The 20,129-nt window shown below is 46.5% G+C and overlaps 1 protein-coding gene across 1 annotated transcript; it reads left to right on the forward strand.

Moving 5' to 3' along the window:
- Nucleotides 1-960: 960 nt before the first annotated feature.
- NKX6-1 (NK6 homeobox 1) lies at nucleotides 961-8,419 on the forward strand. The gene is made up of 3 exons (XM_075929519.2): nucleotides 961-2,471; nucleotides 3,919-4,091; nucleotides 6,906-8,419. Exons 1-3 carry the CDS (start codon nucleotides 1,919-1,921, stop codon nucleotides 7,155-7,157), a joined length of 978 nt encoding a protein of 325 aa, XP_075785634.1. The 5' UTR covers nucleotides 961-1,918; the 3' UTR covers nucleotides 7,158-8,419.
- Nucleotides 8,420-20,129: the final 11,710 nt, after the last annotated feature.

Below are 20,129 nucleotides of genomic sequence, written 5' to 3' on the forward strand. Positions count from 1 at the left end.
GAAACCCTAATAAAAAAGACCAGATCTTCTCCAACAACACATCTGACTTTTCCACTCGTTCATTTATTCCTAAACACGCCTGCTTGGCTCAGATTTAAACAAGGTTTTGCTCTGTATATTGCATTGTTGCTGGGTTTTTTTAAGCATCTCATTCTTGCATTACTCCACTTACTGAAGCATAAACAAATAATCAGAAAAGAAAGTAGAACGTGAAGAGAAGCCAAACTTTTCTGTCGCATACCCACAGGCAGGGTTCCTATCCCGCTAATGTTGGATAAACACATTGATGATGGCTATTAAGGAGAGGAGAGGGTGAACCAGGAGAGGGTGAAAATGCAAGAGGGAACGAAAAGGTGACAGTGAATGAAAGCGACTGAATGAGGGGAGGGGGCGACTCTGGCTTTGCTTAGTTCATTCAGAGACAGCTTCAGGCATCTATAGGTTTGTTTAACGAGCAACAAATTAATTTGCACGATTCTGGGAGACCCCATATGGCACTTAATTAATCCTTTCAGGAGGATCTATACCCTGCGATGAGCCGCCTGCTGCTTGCCATGGGGTCAGTTTTACTTATTCGCCAGTCTGTCACAGAAAGAAAGAAAGAAAGAAAGAAAGAAAGAAAGAAAGAAAGAAAGAAAGAAAGAAAGAAAAATTTTCAAAATGAAATGGCTGCTGGTGGGTTCCCTCCTTTTCTTGTATCCTCCCCTGCCCCCCGATGAGCTGAGCGCACATTGACTCGTCTCGTTTTGTTTGCCGGCTCTTTGAGCCCACGCAGCGGAGTCGGGCTCGCACCCCGCAGCTTTTTCTCCCACTCCTCTCCTCATCCCATGCCCTCTCACTGCTGGGGCGCGCTCAATATGCAGATGAGCAGGCTCGGCCCGCCCCTCCGCTCCGGCCCCTCAGCCACTCAGGCGGGGTTTGGGTTCGGCTCTGGTTCTCCAGGCATCATAATGGGCCGGGTCCTAGAGGAGGCGTCAGTCTCGGCCCCTCCTCTGCTCGCGGCTGCTGCCTGACGCCTCTCCGAGCGCCCGGCTTGCCCTGAGCGAGAGGAGGCAGAGCGAGGAGAATGCTGGGCTGCCCGTGAGCGCCTCGTCTGAGCCGCCAGCGCCGGGCACCGAGAGGGGCCGAGGGAGACTGTAGCCGGGCGGGGAGGACACCAGGAGAGCCACGCCGCGGGGGGAGGGTAACTAGAGGAAGATCCAGCCGGGGAGCAGCCGGCCCGGCCCCACAAGTGATGCTTGGGACAGGGAGGAGAGAAGCCGCCGCCGCGAGCCCAGAGTCTCCTTAGACGCCCCAGGCTTAGCCCGGCGGTGGGGCGGGGAGCGATGCTGAAGCCTTGATGTCTCAGGAGACAGGCGGGGGCCTCTCCTGCCTCCAGGCACCCGAGTGGCGGAGGAGACGAGCCCTTCGGACTTGCTGGTTCGTGCCGAGGGAGGCACCAGCCCCCCGGATCCCCGCGTGAGAGGCGCGCACCGGGGGCTGCAGACCCGAGAGATCCGACCGCGCCCCCTCGCACCGGCGGGCGCCCAGCCGGGATCCGGGCCTGGGCGTCGTTCTCCGCCCGCGGGGGCTTGGCTTTTGCACTGCTCCGTGGGGCTGGGGCGGCCCCTTGCCCCCGCCTGGGCGCGAGGCTGAGAGCAGGCCCGGGGGCTGCCCGGGACTCTCCCCCCCCCCCCCCCCCTCCAGCCGGCGCGTTGCTCCGGAGAGAGGCGCCCAACTTGGAAGAGTTTCGTGCGCTGCTGCCTCGCAGCCTCCGGCTCCACGTTCTCCCCGCTGCGGTCCGGCCGCCCCGCCTCTGCCCCTGCGCCCCCCGCACCTCGGCCAGGGCACCCCCTTCCCCTGCGCCCCGCGAGCGGGACAGCCCCCGCGGAGCCACGCCCGCACACTCCACGCAGCCCCGGCGGCGGGCGGCGCGGCGATGCTGGCGGTGGGGCAGATGGACGGCAGCCCCCGGCAAAGCGCCTTCCTGCTCGGCAGCCCGCCCCTGGCCGCCCTGCACAGCATGGCCGAGATGAAGACCCCTCTGTACCCCGCGTACCCCCTGCCCGCCGGGCCGGCCTCCTCCTCCGCCTCCTCCAGCTCCTCCTCGGCCTCCCCGTCCCCGCCGCTGGGCTCCCCCAAGCCCCAGGCCCTGGCCAGCCCCCCGCAGCAGCTCTCGGCCGCCACCCCGCACGGCATCAACGACATCCTGAGCCGGCCCTCCGTGCCCCTAGCCGGGGCCGCCCTGGCCTCCTCCTCGCCCTCCGGCTCCTCCTCGTCCCCCGCCGGCCTCCTGGCCGGCCTGCCCCGCTTCAGCAGCCTCAGCCCCCCGCCGCCGCCCCCCGGGCTCTACTTCAGCCCCAGCGCCGCCGCCGTGGCCGTGGGCCGCTACCCCAAGCCCCTGGCGGAGCTGCCCGGCAGGACCCCGATCTTCTGGCCGGGCGTGATGCAAAGCCCCCCCTGGAGAGACGCTCGCCTCGCCTGCGCCCCGCGTGAGTACCGCCGCCCCGCTGTCCCGGTGTTCTCCTCCCGCTCGGGGGTCCTGCCCCGGGGGCAGCGCCAGCACCGGCCGGGCACCCCTCCCCTCCCCTCCCAATCTTGGGCTCCCGCGCCCCTCCCCCCAGGCCGGAGCTCTGGGCGGCGAGGGCTGGGAGCGGATTAGCGGGAAGGGCAACTAAGTTATTTAGCTCTCGCTGTACTTCAGCGCGTCCTTTAACCCCCCCCCCCCCGCACTTTTATTTGGGGGAGTGGCGGGGGTGGGCCCCCAGTGATTTTGTGTGGGAAGCAGTGAGATCAGTGGGGAATAGAGGCCAAGGGGGGGCTGTTTTACTCACCCCCAGCATCTTATTAGCTGCCTTTTGGTCCAGTCCTTGGTGCTGCTTTCTCTCCCTTGACTTTTTTTCCTGCTGAAGCTTCATCTCTCGCTTTCTACTTCTGCTACACGCTGCCCCAATTCCCTCGGGCGGATACCAGTTAGCATTGGCTCCCAACTTTAACTGCAGACCTCCTCTGCAACTATTGAGAAGGGTCAGTTGGGAGATGTGATTGGGCAAAAAAAAAGCTGAAGAGTCCCAGAGCTCTCCTGGATAAAAGTTTTCAGGGCCAACCGCTTCTTCCCCCGCTCTTTTCAGAGCGAGACTTCCACTAACTCGGGACGATTACGCCTCCTCTTTTCTCCTCTCTCGTTATTTCGTGGCTGACGAAACTTCCACGTTCCCATAACGGTTTTCTAATGACTGACGACTTTTGTAACACTGAGCACAGTGATGTTCTAAGCTTAGGGTTAGTCAAAGGGACACCTTAAAAGGTCGATTTTACTAAACACCGTTTTGATCAATGGGCATAGAATTCCTGCAATAGCAAACACTTACTGTCTGGCCCCGAAAGACGTATGTTATCTGATGATCATTCTTTATATGCATTATTTACTTGCTGGCAATTTAAGCACTCATGGCTGGCGTGGGTGTGTATGTGTATGTGTATGAAAGCATTTTAAAAGGCAAATGATTGCTTAGGGCAAATGATGGGAAATTTTTATAAAAGCAGATTTCTCGTTTCGTTTTTCCTAGCAGAACATTTAGGCTGAAACATCCCTGATTTCTACTACTCCTTCCCCCACCCTCTTCTACTCCTTCCCCGACCCCCTTTTTTGAGTTTGGCTCTCACACAAACTTTCCCCAAGAAGAACTCTTTATAGTTACCTACTTTTATCAATTACTGTTTTTGTGGGAGAGTAATTTTTGCCTCGCAGAATGCAGACCCTCAAAAGAAATGGGCGTCAAAAGATTTACATCGGTTTGAATCTGGCAACATGTAAATAGTGGATTCGTTCCTCCATGTATAGAAATATCCCCTTTCCCTTGACAGCAAATTGCATAGCTAAGCAGTTTTCCAAATAAACAGCTTAACATATCTGTCTATGCATTCATTCTTTTCCAGATCAAGGTTCAATTTTGCTGGATAAAGACGGAAAGAGAAAACACACAAGACCCACTTTTTCTGGCCAGCAGATTTTCGCACTGGAAAAGACTTTTGAGCAGACCAAATATTTAGCAGGACCAGAGAGAGCTAGGCTAGCCTATTCACTGGGGATGACAGAGAGTCAAGTCAAGGTGAGATGATCATGTCAAACATTAGATAAGAGACTCAAGACCGCACATTGCTGAGGCTGGGCGCAGTGTGAAAAATACACATACAAAGGAGCCCTTGGTATAAGATATTAATGAACAAAAGGAAACAGGCGCATGCCTTTGAAATCGGGTTAATCTGAAATGGATACGTATGCTCGGCACATACACCATTACTGCCAGTATAAAGCCATTGCAAAATATTATTGCTAATTGAATCCTTTGTATAAATGGCTCCTTTTAGTATATTAAAAAACGCACTTCGGTTGGCATTTATTTGCAGCTTATAATTAATTATGTTCTTTATGAGAATATGGTACAATTTTTAAAGTCTCCATTTAAAATAATTTTAAATCAGGCATGCTTGTAAAGTGATCCCAATATTTTAGGTTTAATGTTCTATAATTGTGGGGGCGGTAAGGCGTAATATTGCTCGATACTTATATACAAATAAGTGTAGTTTGTGCTAGAAGATTAATATTTGGGCAATACATTTTCTGACCGGGTAGACATGCAATGTTTGGTCATTAGATCTTTAAGTGATGACGATAGATATTTAAAATGTGTTTTGCTAAGGACAAAACACCAATTTGCTAGTGTTTGGGATCCAAGGTGCTTAATGGTTCAAACTTTAGAGACCTTTTCTTGAACGATAAAGGAATTGAGCTAACAAGCATAAAGTGGATCGGATCGTTTATACCTTCCCTCCCCGAATCTATTTATTTTAAACACTTCTAAATATGTTACTGGGGTGGGGTTTTGAGAAGTTAATATGCAAATACAGGCTACAGTGCGTTCTTTGTACAGAAAACTGTATTTAAAGATCAATTCTCTATGCAGCTTTTTAAAAAAATTAACAGTTTTTGTGTTAAAGGGTCTCTTTATGGATTCTCATTCCCCCAGAGTTATCTGAAGACCCTCATTTGTCACTGTAAATATGTCTAAATGGCTGCGAATAAATTCTTCCAGCCCCTACAATAAAATAACAACCCCCTCCTCTTACCATATCCTTTCTAAGATAAAATATGTAACAGGAAAGGAGGCATTAGAGAACCATACAGTCTAAAATGTTTGTTGTCACGTATGAACAGGAGTAAGTAGGCATTGAGTGTACTAAAAATTTAGGTATGTTTTCCTTTCAAACGAATGATTTAATTTCATGTAGGAATCGTTCTGCAAGACTAAAATTATATTTTGCACAAAAGGATTGGTGACTTGGATTTTAGAGAGGGGGAAAAAACAAACAGCCTGTAAATTGTTCCTTTTTGGAATTTAACAACAAAAAATTGGAATCTATTTTTTCATTTATTGTAAAATATAATTTCATCTTTAAAAGCCATAGTAAGTAAAACTTATTTTAACCTGATGACACAGCACAGAATAAGTTTTTGTGATCAGTTAGTCTTACCTCTAACTGTTTTCGACCATTTGGATACAGCATTAGAACCACACGCTTCTCAATTTGAATTACAAATTTAGGACGACAGATAACACCTAAATAAAGACGCATATATTTACATGGGAAATGGCTGTTCCATTAAGTTTGATACAATGTAGTTGAGTTTTGATTAAACAAACTGGACAGGCAAAAACATTAGTAGGGAAGAGAGGAGGAAAAAAATCACAACAATTGTAGAATGTAATAGAAAATTAAGACGAGTAAAATTATTCCCTCCCTCTATTAGTATGCAAAGGTTCATGTAAAAGTCTCCAAGACTCGCTATGAAACTCCTCCTAAAATAAAATAAAAATAGAATAAAAATGAACCCAAAAAAGCCACAAAATGCTCCTCCATCAGAAGAAAAAGCAATTTAAATATGCTGGACACTGAAAAAACCTTTAACTACCAATAATAACGTTGCAATAGCAAAACAATAGTTTTGTGTCGATAACAATCACAACAATATAGTAATAATTATAATCACTTAGAATAATAACAATGATAATAACCACAATCTGAATACTGATCATTTCACGCGAGCAACAATAAGTATGAACTGCATTCTGTTAACTTAATTTTCATAATTATAGTTCTGATATGAATATTGATTAATCTGTTGTAATCGTAATAATAAAACATAGCACAAATATCAATTATTATATGGTAATGGTAGTGATAGTTGTATAGCAATAATTATAATAATTTTAGGTTAATTATAGGAATATTTAAGTGTTTGTGGTAACCGAATACTTACTTATGAATACCTTATGGTATAATAATAATAATAATAATTGTATAGTATAGTCATAACTATGCCCGGGATACTAATAACACTGTGACAATATTAATAACTATGGTATGGATTTTAATCCCTCTATTGTAGCAATAACATCATACGATTAATAACTTAGACACCTACACTAACGCTACCTCAGCAGTAATTATATGGTATGTTTGATGATCATTCCATTCTAATCATTACAGAGTGAATATAAATAACTACAGTCATAATAATAGGCATGGGGTGGATACTAAATAGCGACTGATCATACCGCTGCGGCGGTAATAAGGCTAAGTGGCGAGGTTAACAATGGCAGAGCTAGGGATCGCTGGTGGTGCATGATCTGGGTAGGAGCAAGCAGAGGGTGGGACTGTGTGGTGGGGGAATGGTGGCAGCAGCGGTGCGATTTGGCTAATGATTTGGCCGCGCTGGCAGCAATAACAAGACCTGTGGCGCGGGCTCTGCGGGCTGCCTGGGGCTCCGGCTCCCGGGGCTGCAGGGCACAGCTGTGGCTGCTGGCACGGCCCTGGCCCGGGTTAGTAACCCTCCTTCCCCCCCGTCTCTCCGGCGGCTGCAGGTTTGGTTCCAGAACCGGCGCACCAAGTGGCGGAAGAAGCACGCGGCCGAGATGGCCACGGCTAAGAAGAAGCAGGACTCGGAGACCGAGCGGCTGAAGGGGGCCTCGGAGAACGAGGAGGAGGACGATGACTACAACAAGCCGCTGGACCCCAACTCGGACGACGAGAAGATCACGCAGCTGCTGAAGAAACACAAGTCGAGCAGCAGCAGCCTGCTCCTGCACACGTCGGAGAACGAGAGCTCCTCTTAAAGGGGCCGGGAGGACTCGTGCTGTGTGCTGAGATGCTGTACATATCTTCTATTTTTCTAGACTCTATCCGCTGACCCGGGAGGAAAGAGGCAGGAAAAGACGGCGAGTAAACAAACATCCAAACCCAGCCCTCTCTTGCGCCTCTGCCTGGCTGCTGGCGCTGTTATTGTAGGGTCGCAGGGGTCTGTCTGAGCGCTCCCTCTTCCCTTGCAGACTCCAGAGCAGCTGAGAGGGGGAAGGTGGGACCTACTTCCACCCACACAGCTCCTGCTGGGCGGACTAAAGCAACCTGTTGAAGGCTCTTTGTAAATAAATCGTGAGTCACACTGACTATAGAAGTTACTTTACTGTGAATATTTAAAATGTAAAATACTTTTTTTTTTAATAGAAAGGGTTGGGTTCGGTCCTGCCCCTCCACCCCCATGTCTGGCTTTTTAAGGATCCGTTCTTTTGGAATTGTTGGAATTTGAACGCTGGGATTTGTTTGTGATCTCTTCTCCCACCTTGGCTGCTTATTCTGAACTTTCTCCTGCAGGCCTTGATCCCCCCTCCTAATTTGAACCGACGCCCCTCATTAAGGGCATCGATTAGGAGATTTGAAACAAACAGCCCACTGATGTTTTGCCAAGTATGAGGAAGTCTTTGCTGGAACACCCCTCCCCCCCTTCTGAAACTGCATCCGCCCTGGGTGCTATTTATTAATGTTTTAAAATGCTTTTTTTGGGGAGGGGGAGGGGTGAGGTGCAATTTTAAATAGTTTGTTTCAATTTAACCAGTTTCCAATAAAATGCGTGTTAAAGTAGCTGGTGGGACTTGTTACAACCACTTTCAGTCAAAACTATAAAAATCCTTTAGATGCTGTAATTGAATTTAAAGTGTGTTTTCTTTTGTATTATAAAGAATACTATAGAATGTACATTGTTTTCTTTTTAAAGCTAATAATGATGATATATTAGCCTCTTAACATTTATTAATTTATATTTAAATAATTCGGTTTGTAAAGAGAAGAGCCCTTTGCAAGACCAGTTAAAATGTAATGCACTTTCTGTTTTAAAAAAAGATAAAAACCAAGTAAAACCAGTTTAAGACGTTTGTTGCTTCCACTAAAGGGTACAGATAATCCGATCTCATCAGAGATTAAATAATAAAACTTATGGTACGAAAAAAAGATAATTTGGGTTCTTTTGTTCAATTTCAGGTGCATTTTTAAAAGCATGTAAAACATCACTTCATCCAGACGGTTCAAGAGTAATACAAATAAAATAAGCGATCGTTTATTTGGAAAAAAAATACAAAGTTGCTACTCCTGGTGTATTTTTTCATGGGAACTCTTTTCCTTTTGTAGAACATTCCTGGAGATTTCAGGAAGTCATGAGTTGCATATATAGCCGAGGTGGGTTAATCTCAGGCCAATATAGAGTGTGTTAACTTTTTAAGTAGCAAGCAACATAAGCCATTATCAGGGGTAATATGTGAACTTTGTTATGTGAAAGAGGCTATTTTCCAGGAACAAAACGATTAATAATCGTCTAGCTGCGGGGGAGGGGGTCTAAAGTAAATAATTAGACCCAGTATAGAAACAAATTGAAAGACATTATTTAGCTATGATCATTTCCCTATCTAAACAGTGGATGACTATTGTTATTTCTTTCGTGGCTGAATTGAAGCAAACAGAAACGCTGGGACCTGAGAAAAGGAATCAGTTAGTTTGCAATTTAGAGAAAAAGTAGTACTATGTCCGTTTGTCTGACATATTTGATTATTAAACAAAACCAGACGAAACAATATTTTGCTGAAGCAACATCTTAACTTAAATAATAGAGGGCCTGACTATTTTGTCTGAGCAAGGCTTTCAGGATCGAGCCCACAGGAATGTCTGTTTCGGTAGGTTTTTGCACGCATAACTGATAGGGTGCTTTTATTTCATTCGGTATTTCCTCAGCCCATCTTTTTTACCAGAGTTTCAGGTACCAAAGTACAACATCTAAATTCCATTCTGCCTTTCCAAAAGGAGGCTGTGGCACGTATATTCCTTGGATAAAGCAGCATATTTCAGAATTGCAGGATCCCTGTCTGCAGCGGAAGCCTGCCATTCTTCCAGATAGCCACTTCTTAAAGCCTTTCTAGCATATACAACGCCTGACTGAGACACTCGGCTGCTTACAGGGCACCAAGTCAAAATACAGTACTTCCAGTTTTGCAGTTGTTCCTAAAACGAGGTGATTTAAAAACAAACCAATTCCAAACCACCTCTCACTTTTTACCTCTATACATGCGACTTTCTTGTAGAACCGGAAAGCAAGCCCACCACTGAGCTAACAGATCTGGAGGAGACACATTTCAAAACTCCCGCTGCCTTTTGAAATCCCTACACAAATGTCTTCAGTGCTGTTTCTTTCAACAAAACAACTTCTTTCTCAGTCCTATGCTTCCGCTTTACAGTGCATGTTCAATCCCAGAACAGGATGCATTTGATTGTATTTTGTAAACATTCGATTCTATTATTCGAGGCATCCCCCCCCCCTTTGCAAATGCTAGCGCAGTTTTAATTCTACATGCCCTGAGCAAAAATTCTGCGTCAGACAAAAGCACCCCTTTTGTACACCTCTCGCTACCGCACTTTGAGCAATGGCTTGTATACAGCGGGCCATGTTGTACTGGTTTCTTTTTTTTTCCAGTTGACTGCAGCTCTGACTTTGGCTTTCCAGTTAATTTACTTCTACACAGAGACCCAGCTGGCCATCAGTTGCAGTTGGCACTATAAAACTAGAATTATAGGGGGAAAAAAAGCCCAACTCTGATCGCTTGGTTAGTTTGGTTTTGTCTAGGGTATTTGAGAAAAGAACAGTTTATTCGTATGATCTCACTTTTTCCTTTGTGGTTAAGGCTTTGGTAACAAAAAAAATGGAGCTTAGAGCGGGATGCGAAGCATCTTTCACATGGAGTGTAGGACTTTTACGAAGAAAGCTAATAAATAACGTCACGAGCATTGTTGCAAACACCCCAGCTAATCACGAGGGATAAAATGTCAGTGGCTTTTATGAGGGTTAAAGTTCACCTGCTGAGAGGTTAGAATCGGCACCGAGTAGATCTCAGTAAATCCGAAGTTGCTCGCAGTGCCTGGCCAGGATAGGGCGACTGAACAGCCAAGTGACAATGTTGCTATTAGTGAAACCCGCGCGGCGAGCCCTGGTGTCAGTTCGCTGTCCAGCAGTGGGGTAAACTCTGCTGGCTGGGCCCACCGGGATAGTCTCAGCTGACGCGGAGGTTAGTTTAAGCGGATGCCGATTGCAGGCTGGAGGAAAGCTTCCCTCTAGACTGACAGGCGTCGCGGTTTGCCTGCTCAGATCCCTTCCTCCCGCTTGCGTGGGGTCTGGAAGTGCCAAGGCGGAGAGCAGGTGACTGTGTGGGTGGCCATATGTTTGTCCACGCTCCGCACTGTCCCTGGGCAGGTGAGCTGGGCGCTAGATGGCCCCGTATTTACTGCATTCAAATCAACCCAAGCGCACCTCGCCTACATAATTCAATGAGGAGCGTGACTGTGGCCGTCTCGCCCAGTGCGCCTGACAAGCAGGGGCTAAGCGCTCATCCGAAAGCGCATGCAGATGAAGTACATTAAAGTAGCATCAGTGCAGGGGAGAGCAGCGTCTTCCTACCCATCGACTTTGTCACCCTCACCAACACTAACGAGTCAAACTCCACTTGGGAACGCCGGCCCGCGGCAGTGTAAAGCGACAGTAACTCTGTTGTTAATCATTGCCAATGGACGCTGTATAATAACCGAGCTAAGTGGCTGATTTCATCTCTACTCCCCTACTTCAAGCTAATCTCAACAGCTTTGTCCACAGCCAACTCTTTTTTTTAACGTGACCTTTGGTGTAAACTCAGCTCCTCTATCTCGTGTGTTTTTCTAGGGGAAGTAAAAATCTGTTATTCCCGTATTTACCCTGCCTAATTCTTTGGCATTTGGAGTCTCCTGAGAGCAGGCGAGTAAAACGCTGCGAGATCAACTTCTCACTGTTGAACGTGACGATGTGGATGGGATCTTTCATGCTTTTTAACTCGACCACTTTATAAACCAGCTAGAGAAGTCGCGGCGGAAAGCCCGTGCCGTCAGCTGCATTTCATCTTTGAGTCAGAGGAAATCAGTATGATTTTGGTCAAATAAACATACTCCCCCCCCCAACAATATGAGCCCCAAAATAACCACAACACAACCCTTCTTTACATACAGTGCTCATTCTTACACAGAAGACACAGCTGTTGCATCGGATGCACGGGTATCCGTCTGCTCTCAGGCCCCTCGCTGTGATAACAAGGCAAACTGCAGTGAAAACTGGTTCAGTGTTAAAATATGAAAATGGATCCGTAATTTGGCCCCCTTTCTCAGCAACGTGAAAGATGCCCCGAGATCCAAACGTAAATAGTATTTAGACAGCATCCCTGGCTAGCGGCAAGAGATTATTTTAGAAATGGATTTGGAGAGCTCATTAGGAAAAGGTTATTTAAGCAAAGTCATTATTTTGGTCATACAATATCTGTCACTAATGAACGAATCTATATCATTCGTCTCTATGACGTAAGTCGCTGTTCCTGTATATGTAAAAGTATCTACATGTAGATGCTTAGACAAAGGTAGAAAGTAGAGTCACATAAATATTCCCATAGAAGGAGCCAATCCTGCGTTCCAGTTTCAGCCGAAGCTCCCGCTGAAGTCAGGGGTACATCTGCCGAAGTCAATGCAAATCAGGCCTCGTCATTCGACCTGCGAGCCAAACTCCGCTTGCTTGACTCGCTGTCATGGGGCACTGGCAGGGATGGCCTTACCAGGAGGGGAACTGAGGCCGATGCTTCAGCTGCTAGACTGTGGGGGGAAGAGGGATGCCATTAGGACCCAGAGTGTAGAAAATTGTGTCTGGAGCAGGTGCATATGTATCCTCTCTGCTCTAGATGCACAGAGGTGGCAGAGCAGGACTATGAGAGGAGTAGAACAGGAAGAAGGCAGAATTGAGACCTTTCAAAGTTTTAGCCCAAGCGACGACGGGGCCTAGGGGCGTCATTTGAGGTCCCAGCCTCAGGTGCCAAAATGTGGGCCGGCCCTTGGTGTTGGCATGAATAGGCGAATAGCTTTTGGCCCTGTCTGCTCCATGTTATGTTAGTGCGAAACTAGCTCATAGACTCATAGACTCATAGGCTACGTCTACACTGGCCCCTTTTCCGGAAGGGGCATGTAAATTTCACCAGTCGTAGTAGGGAAATGCGCGGGGGATTTAAATATCCCCCGCGGCATTTAAATAAAAATGTCCGCCGCTTTTTTCCGGCTTTTAAAAAAGCCAGAAAAGAGCGTCTACACTGGCCCCGATCCTCCGGAAAAAGCGCCCTTTTCCGGAGTCTCTTATTCCTACTTCAAAGGAATAAGAATAAGAGGAATAGGAATAAGAGCCTCCGGAAAAGGGCGCTTTTTCCGGAGGATCGGGGCCAGTGTAGATGCTCTTTTCCGGCTTTTTTAAAAGCCGGAAAAAAGCGGCGGACATTTTTATTTAAATGCCGCGGGGGATATTTAAATCCCCCGCGCATTTCCCTACTACGACTGGTGAAATTTACATGCCCCTTCCGGAAAAGGGGCCAGTGTAGACGTAGCCACCGACTTTAAGGTCAGAAGGGACCATTATGATCATCTAGTCTGACCCCCTGCACAGTGCAGGCCACAAAATCTCACCCACCCCTCCTAAAATAATCCTCTCACCTATATCTCAGATATTGAAGCCTTCAAATACTTTGAAGACCCCAAGATGCAGAGAATCCTCTAGCTGTGAGTAAGTTTTCAGGGGCAAACACCAGCAGCCCGTTCTAGGCACGTTGTTTGTCAACTACAAACATTGTACGATTGCAAGTGAAAGCTCCGAGCAAGCGTCCCAGTGATCTTGTGAAGGCCAGAGGAGAAACCCTGCGCTTTCCCCTCTGGGCGGCTCGCACGCTGTTCCTGTAGGGCCTCGGGCAGAGCTGACCCATCCCATAGACGCGAAGCCACTGCATGGTAAGGAGCTTTACCCCGGCAGCGGCCTCTGCTTTGATCTCTCTCCAGTCAAACCTACTCTGTGAGCTGTGCCAAGCTGGACAGATGCTCCCCATTTTCGTGACCAGGCTGCTTTGGGACTCAGCAGTTGCCACCAGACTTTGAAGACATACATATTTATACAGGGCTAGCGTGCCAAGAGGGAGCTGAGGGAATAGAAATGAAAACGGAAGCTCAGAGACTGAGACATATTTAGCTCCCAGGAGCTATTTGGGATTGACTTCAGCGCAGCACCCATGCAATACTCGAACCGAGGGCCGTAGGCATTCATGGAAGCAGCTCTCAGGGTTCAGAACCCAGCACAACTATTATACTGATTCGCACCCTACTCAATACATGAGATTTCCCATCTTCAGACCAGCCAGCCAAGAGGCCTCAGGATTTGCTCCGGGACTGGCAGATGTCTGAACAGAGTGAGAAGGACACTGGACAGGGCTGCATTATAACACGTCACTTTCCCCACCCCCCTCTGCATTGCTGTACAGATCAGGTCGGTCTAGCTTTGCCCCATAAGCAGAATAATTAGTGTGGGAAAGGCGTTGTCATGCTACGTTGTATGGTCCTTGGGACATAGGATGGATGGATGCTTTGCCAGCGTCATTGTCTGTAAAACGGGTGGCCTGGGGTAGTTCTATTGATCTGACCTGGGGTAGGTACAAAATGGTTTAGAATAGGGATTTGATTGCCACAGTTCACAAGGCAGGAGTCCTTGGCGGCACAGGATGGGAAAAAATTAGCCATCGATTCCCTAAAACACAGTCACAGGGCAAGTTCGAGAGACCTAGCTAGCATTTACACTAGGGATGAAATAAAACTTCAGCCCAGCTCTTGGCTAGGGCTATGGGACTTGGTTGAGAAAAGGGAGCCTAGGAAATCTTAGCTCGGGATTTTTTATTGCATAAGGAGATAGATACAGGAGAGCACTGATCTCAAAGAGCCTGGGGGGGGGGGGGGAGGTAGGGGGAGAGGTCAATGGAAACCCAGGGCAAAATCTGATACCCTTATTCAGCTTGTAGTCTTGGAGTAGTCACATTGATTTCTATAGGCTTACACGGTAATAGTGTTACTCAGTCTGAGTAATGGGTTATCAGAATCTGGACCTACACCTGGACAAGGTAACTGCTCAGATCATGCTCTGTTGGAGTTAATAAAATAGCAGCTACTTGATTACAAGGAAGATGACGTGAATACCAGCCTTTGTCTAATAAATGTCTGGGTGGCCTTGAACATTGCTTTTGGGATGGGATAAAAAGATGCTTTGAAGCGTCCTTAACCTCTGTTTGCCAGAAACTGGGGCTGGATCACTTGATGATTCCCTGTTCTGTTCATACCCCCTGAGGCACCTGTCATTGGCCACTATCAGAAGACCGGGTACTCAGCTATACAAGACCATTGATTTGGCTCAGTAAAGCCGTTCTTACGTTTTGGAGGACGAGATTATGGCTAAAGGAGAAATGAAGTGGTTCATTTCCTTATACTTAAACCTATGGAAAAAAGAGGAAAAAATGATAATGCCTCCCCGATTTGCAAAATAACGATGAAAATTTAGTCGATGAAGACCCAAATAGCACTTACATTCTCTCTCTCTCTCTCTCTCTCTCTCTCTCTGTCCCTCCCCCCTCCTCCTGTGCTAGATGTACTGGGCAACAGGTTATTTTGAATTGGGCAGCCATGAGAATACGCATTGATTACTGAAGTAAGCGCCATAAGAATGTTTTGTTCTTGACAGTTCTCCCTTGTCATCGAAAGAAACTTTACTCTTGGCATGAACAGTGCCCATTTCACTTGATTGCCAATGGGGATGTACAGCCTGCTGAGAGCATGAAAAGACGGGCTGTCTTTTCATAGCAAAACCAGCGGCGCAAATTCACACGAGCCCGTATGGGGTGGCCAGTGAAAGACAAGTTGAAATGTGGGACGCGCAAGGCTCACAGGAATCCCCGGATTAGCTACGGGAGCTGGTGGCCTTTGGCTAGATTCACGGTGGAGCAAGCCGCGGAGTTTCTAGGCAGCAAGGAGTCTATCCCCGAAGTATCAACTTGTGCCCAAGCAGACTGTTGAATCAGAAACGCGGGGATCTACCGCAACGTCAGGCTAGCCAAAGAGTCACAATGTCCCCTGCTTCTTCTGTGCTCAAGCTCCTTTCCTGCAGGAGGGGCTGGAGAGCCCAGGAGGGAGGGCTGGGGATACCAGCAGAGGACTCTGTTATTGACGTAGGAGCGCCTCTAGGAAGACCAGCGACCCACAAGTCAAGACAGCTGGGTATCGATTGCGAGAGCAGGCCCAGGCTGCTTAGCTCCTCCAGGAAGAGCATGTTCATTACATGCTAATTGAGGTCAGCGGGCACTGGGGTCCTCGTATTTCGCTGCTGCTGCTGCTGCTGCGATCAGCAAACTCCATCCGCGTCCTGTCAGAGCCGAGAGGAGAAATTAACATAAAGTTTATTTGGAGATCTAAAGATCGAGGGGATGGGTTTTCCGGGGGGAAACACGGCAGCACCGGCATTTCCCAGCCCGATCTGGAAGTAGAGGGGAATAAAAGCACAAAAAGCTTCCGACTCAATGGTTCCTCCTCCCCCTGCAACTGACTTCAGGCCCCTGGAAGCTAAGTTAAAAGAAGTTCTTTTCCCCTAGCTCTGTCATTCCCTGTTTGGTAAGAGGAAAAGTAAAAGCAGCTCCCGGTGAGAATGCAAAGGCGGTGGTTTTCTCTGGGTGACACGGACGGCGAGATATTTCACAGATGTGTTCAGCCCATAGACTAATCCATTTAAAATACAATCTGCAGCTGCTATTCGCAGGGATGCGCTCCGTTGCCGCTCGCGCACAGCTTTTAATTATGTGTAATGCAATACACAGAGATCATAGCGCGGGGTAAATCCACAGGGGTTTCCCTGCCCCCCCCCCCCATTAAAAGATCCCCACAACTCGAATTCCATATCAGGGCTTCTCGTTTAAAAAATCGAGAAAAATGAGGAATTCACTTTTTTTTAAACAAAATGTATTATTTCTTGGGCTAACTACACAACCATAGAAACCCTGCATTGCTCCTAACGTTAACCCGCCACGTCCTCTTACTTTTAACCAACTGCAGGGACTTTTCAAGGATCGCTTTTTTCACCCCTCCCCAACAAGGAAGATAATCGTGCCTCATCAAAGACATGGGCCAATTAATAGTGGCTCCATTTCCTCTCTCCACTAGCCAGCTGCCAAGCCCGGTTAGCTGAATTCCCGCAGGCTGCTTGACACCGAATGCATTTCTTCCCCGGCAGAAAACCCGAGAGGTGACCAGCCACTCCATTATTATCACATCGAGTCCTGCGGTAGCCACTCCAGATGGAGGGCGCGCAGGCTGGAGCCACGTGTAACGGTGTCATGTCCCCCTCCTAGCAAACGCGCCCCCTCCACACTGTCCTACCTCCCGCGCCAGGCTGCGCTCAGGCCAATGCGACCTGCCACTTGTGATCTTAGCAGCCTCAACTTTCACTGTCTTTGTTGATGCTCGCTCGCTAATCCCGTCCCGCGTCTCCCACGCGGAATTCACTTCCACTCCCACGCTCCGAACTGGTCCCCTGCCAGCCTAGCTCGCCATCCCACCCGCCTTGGGCAACCCGGGACAACTCCCTTTGGGAATCCCCGGCCCACGCGAGGCGAGAGGGGTGCGTGGGGGGAACGTTTCCATTCGGAAGCCAGGAGAGAAAGCGAACAGCCCGGAGGGCTTGATTTCAATCGGAAGAGGCAGAATTTCCCAGGAAAGGCAGATGCTTGAAGGAGGGACTGCTGCAGCCGTGGCTTGGAGTGGTTTCCATCCTACACAGGGTTTACAGTGTGGTTCAAAGGGTCTCAGTCAGCACCCCCTTACCCATTGTACTAATTAGCCCAGCACCTCTAATAGCAGAGGTTGGTTTCTTACATCTAGCAAGGAGGCTGGACAAGGGATGAAAAGGTTAACATGTTTGCCCTTAGGGGAAGGGTAAAGGCCATGCTAATCCAACCCAAGAAGTAGTTCAAATCTTACTTCCCTAAAGCCCAGGAAATAAAACTGGATGCTTGGAAGGTAATTAGCCCTGCATTTTTCTTCTACTGGAAAACCAGGTCCCTTTCACAGCCACAGAAAGAGTGCAGCTACACTGTAGCATTATTTCAAGATAACTAGCGTTATTTCAACATAACAATGTGAGTGTCTACACAGCCATTCCAGTTATTTCAAAATAATTGTGAAATAATGGACAGCTTATTCTGAAATCTGTAAACCTCATTCTATGAAGCATAACGCCTATTCCGCAATAGCTATTTCAAAATAAGGCATGTGTGGATGCTTCACTGCTGCTATTTCAAAATAGCCCCTCACCAGGCCATTTTAAGTTATTCTTTCCCAGTACCTCCTGGAGCTCTAAATGGAGGTAGCATGTATACATTAGGGAAGCCTGCCTTAGCTTATTTTGAAATAGCATGTCTACATCACAGGGAAGCCTCAAAATTAGTCCATTTCAGAATAACTATTCCTGGAATAGCTTCTTTCAAAATAAGGGTGCACTGTAGCCATACCCTCCATGAATGCAAACAGCCGGTACCCAACAGTTTTTAACATCAGCATGGCCAATAGAACTTTTTTAGATCAGTTGCAATGTTTTGTTCAACAGATTTTTTTAATATATTTGAGATGCAAACATTACAAGTGAATCTAGATGACCAAACATTCTCTTCTTCTTGCTGCATCAAAGTAGCCTCACAAGAGATAAACACAAAACTATAATTCCTCCACCATAAATTGTAAGAAATTTTAAATAGACCCCCTGCTGAAAACTGGAATAAACCATCCTGCCAGTCATGGAACTAGAAAGAATCACATAATAGTGAAATAATCAATTCCGATGCAATTGATGGCAGTTACATTTACAGCTGCAATTCAGCACAATATCAAAAATTATTCAATAAACATACTGCAACAATGAATTAGCCATATATCTCGTATAAACTGCATGTCCTGGTATTATCTCGAAGTCTTAAATCAGAACATTCATAATCCCAAGGACAAGGCCTTCACATTCATTTATCCTAATTGCAGCTCTCACAAATAACCTTTAGCATATATAATATATAAAGTTAATGCATATGTAAAGAGTGCTGATATTCAAAGACATGACTAGATTGACAACTAAGGTAGGACAGATCTGACTATTTCACTGAGTGCTGACCTCATTTGCCCTTTCCTTATGCATGTTTGCCTTTTATGAACTACTGAAATCCCATTATCATTTATCACTTTTCTATTATATTAATTTGTATCTCTTACATATTAAGCACACTCCACATTCGTGGCAGGGCTCCCATGTTTGCAACGGTGATGTCATTTCATTAAAGGCATCCCTTACACCTCCTGACAGTCATCTGGTTGCTTGATTTTTAATAGCCATAGCGAGTCAAAAGTTGGCCAGTGCCTCAGAGAAAACTGAGCTTAAAATGCACATTTAGAGCTTTTCATCATACACCCTCCTCCCGTTTTTCATATTTAAGCCAAGGGAGAAAAGAAATTTAGATGCAGAATATTCCAGTGTTAATAGCTAGGGTTGTTTAAAACAAATTAAAAAGTAAGATTAACTGCACTATTCCAATTTCAGTTCAGCATCCTACCTTCTGCACAGATAGGTATTTTCTAGATACATGTTTCTGGCAACATTTACCAGCTGTTTTGAACATCAGTGACAAATCTCTGGGAGGGATACAAACATCTGTTCAGTAGTAGAATCTGAGTGGATGTGCTGCTGGTACAGAACTACTGGGAACCAGCACAATCATAGCCCAAGCGTCAAGGGAGAGGTTCCTCAGTCAATCAAATATTATTTATGAGAACAAGGTTATTTATATCAGAACGATATAGTGAGGCATCATGAAACTCTAAACATAGATTCACAGCTTTCTTTATTTGCCCACCAACATTGGGCAGAAACGAAATTGCACAGAGGCGAACACACAGAGTGGGTTGGGGGTATGGCGCTCATTAAAGTTAAAAAAGAAAGTAAGCAGAAAAAATTCTGCATCCATCACAACAGACAATAAAAAAAGCAGCACGGCATGGTACTATTTCTGGGCCAGATCCGACAGTCCTTAAGCAAGATCAACACTGCCTTCAGTGGGCGAGTCGCCTGCGTAAAGAGCATTTGCGCGTTGCTCTGTAGTGCAAATGAAGAGGAAAATGCACTGCAATACGTGCCTTGTATTGCTTCTTTGCTGATCGTTATTCTCACGAGAGTGTAGCTAACCAAGGAGAGTAGCTCGGGTGTATAAGAGCTGAATAGCAATTTAGAACAAGTGTGTTAATAGTGTATTTAAAAGAAAACAATTTGAAGGTTAAGTTTGATTTTTGAAAGTTCTTCGGTTAAAAGGAAAATATTTTTCATTCATTTGCCTCGTTATTTGTAAGGAAGACAAACCTGCACAAAGGGGTTTTCCCACCAGTGGTTGGCACTTGAAATAACTATGATCTTAACACATGCACCACTTGGGTTATTCATTCACAGCTGAAAAAATTCTTTCCGACTTTTCTCTCTGTTTATCTAGACTTTGTGCAAGTCTTTCCGTGTACATCAGTAGCTATACAGAATCCACCTCTATACATATGTGGTATACATGTATCTGATGTGTGTGTACATATAAGACATGTTTGTGGGTTACATGCATACATACATATAAAACAATTTTATTTGCTTTTTCTCTATTCTACACATAGGTAATGTTCTCAATGGTTAATAAAATGCAGTTTGCGACTGTGATATAGGAGCATAGACATCCCCCATAAATGTCATGAGAGAAGTTTTTTTTAAAAAAAGACCCCAGAGACAGTAAAAGATCTCTATCACCACACTATATTGCTCACAGTTTTGGCACTGTCTGTACTAA

This window comes from Pelodiscus sinensis, chromosome 4 (genome assembly GCF_052426305.1).
Source record: "Pelodiscus sinensis isolate ZL-2025 chromosome 4, ASM5242630v1, whole genome shotgun sequence".
Classification (NCBI taxonomy): domain Eukaryota; kingdom Metazoa; phylum Chordata; order Testudines; family Trionychidae; genus Pelodiscus; species Pelodiscus sinensis.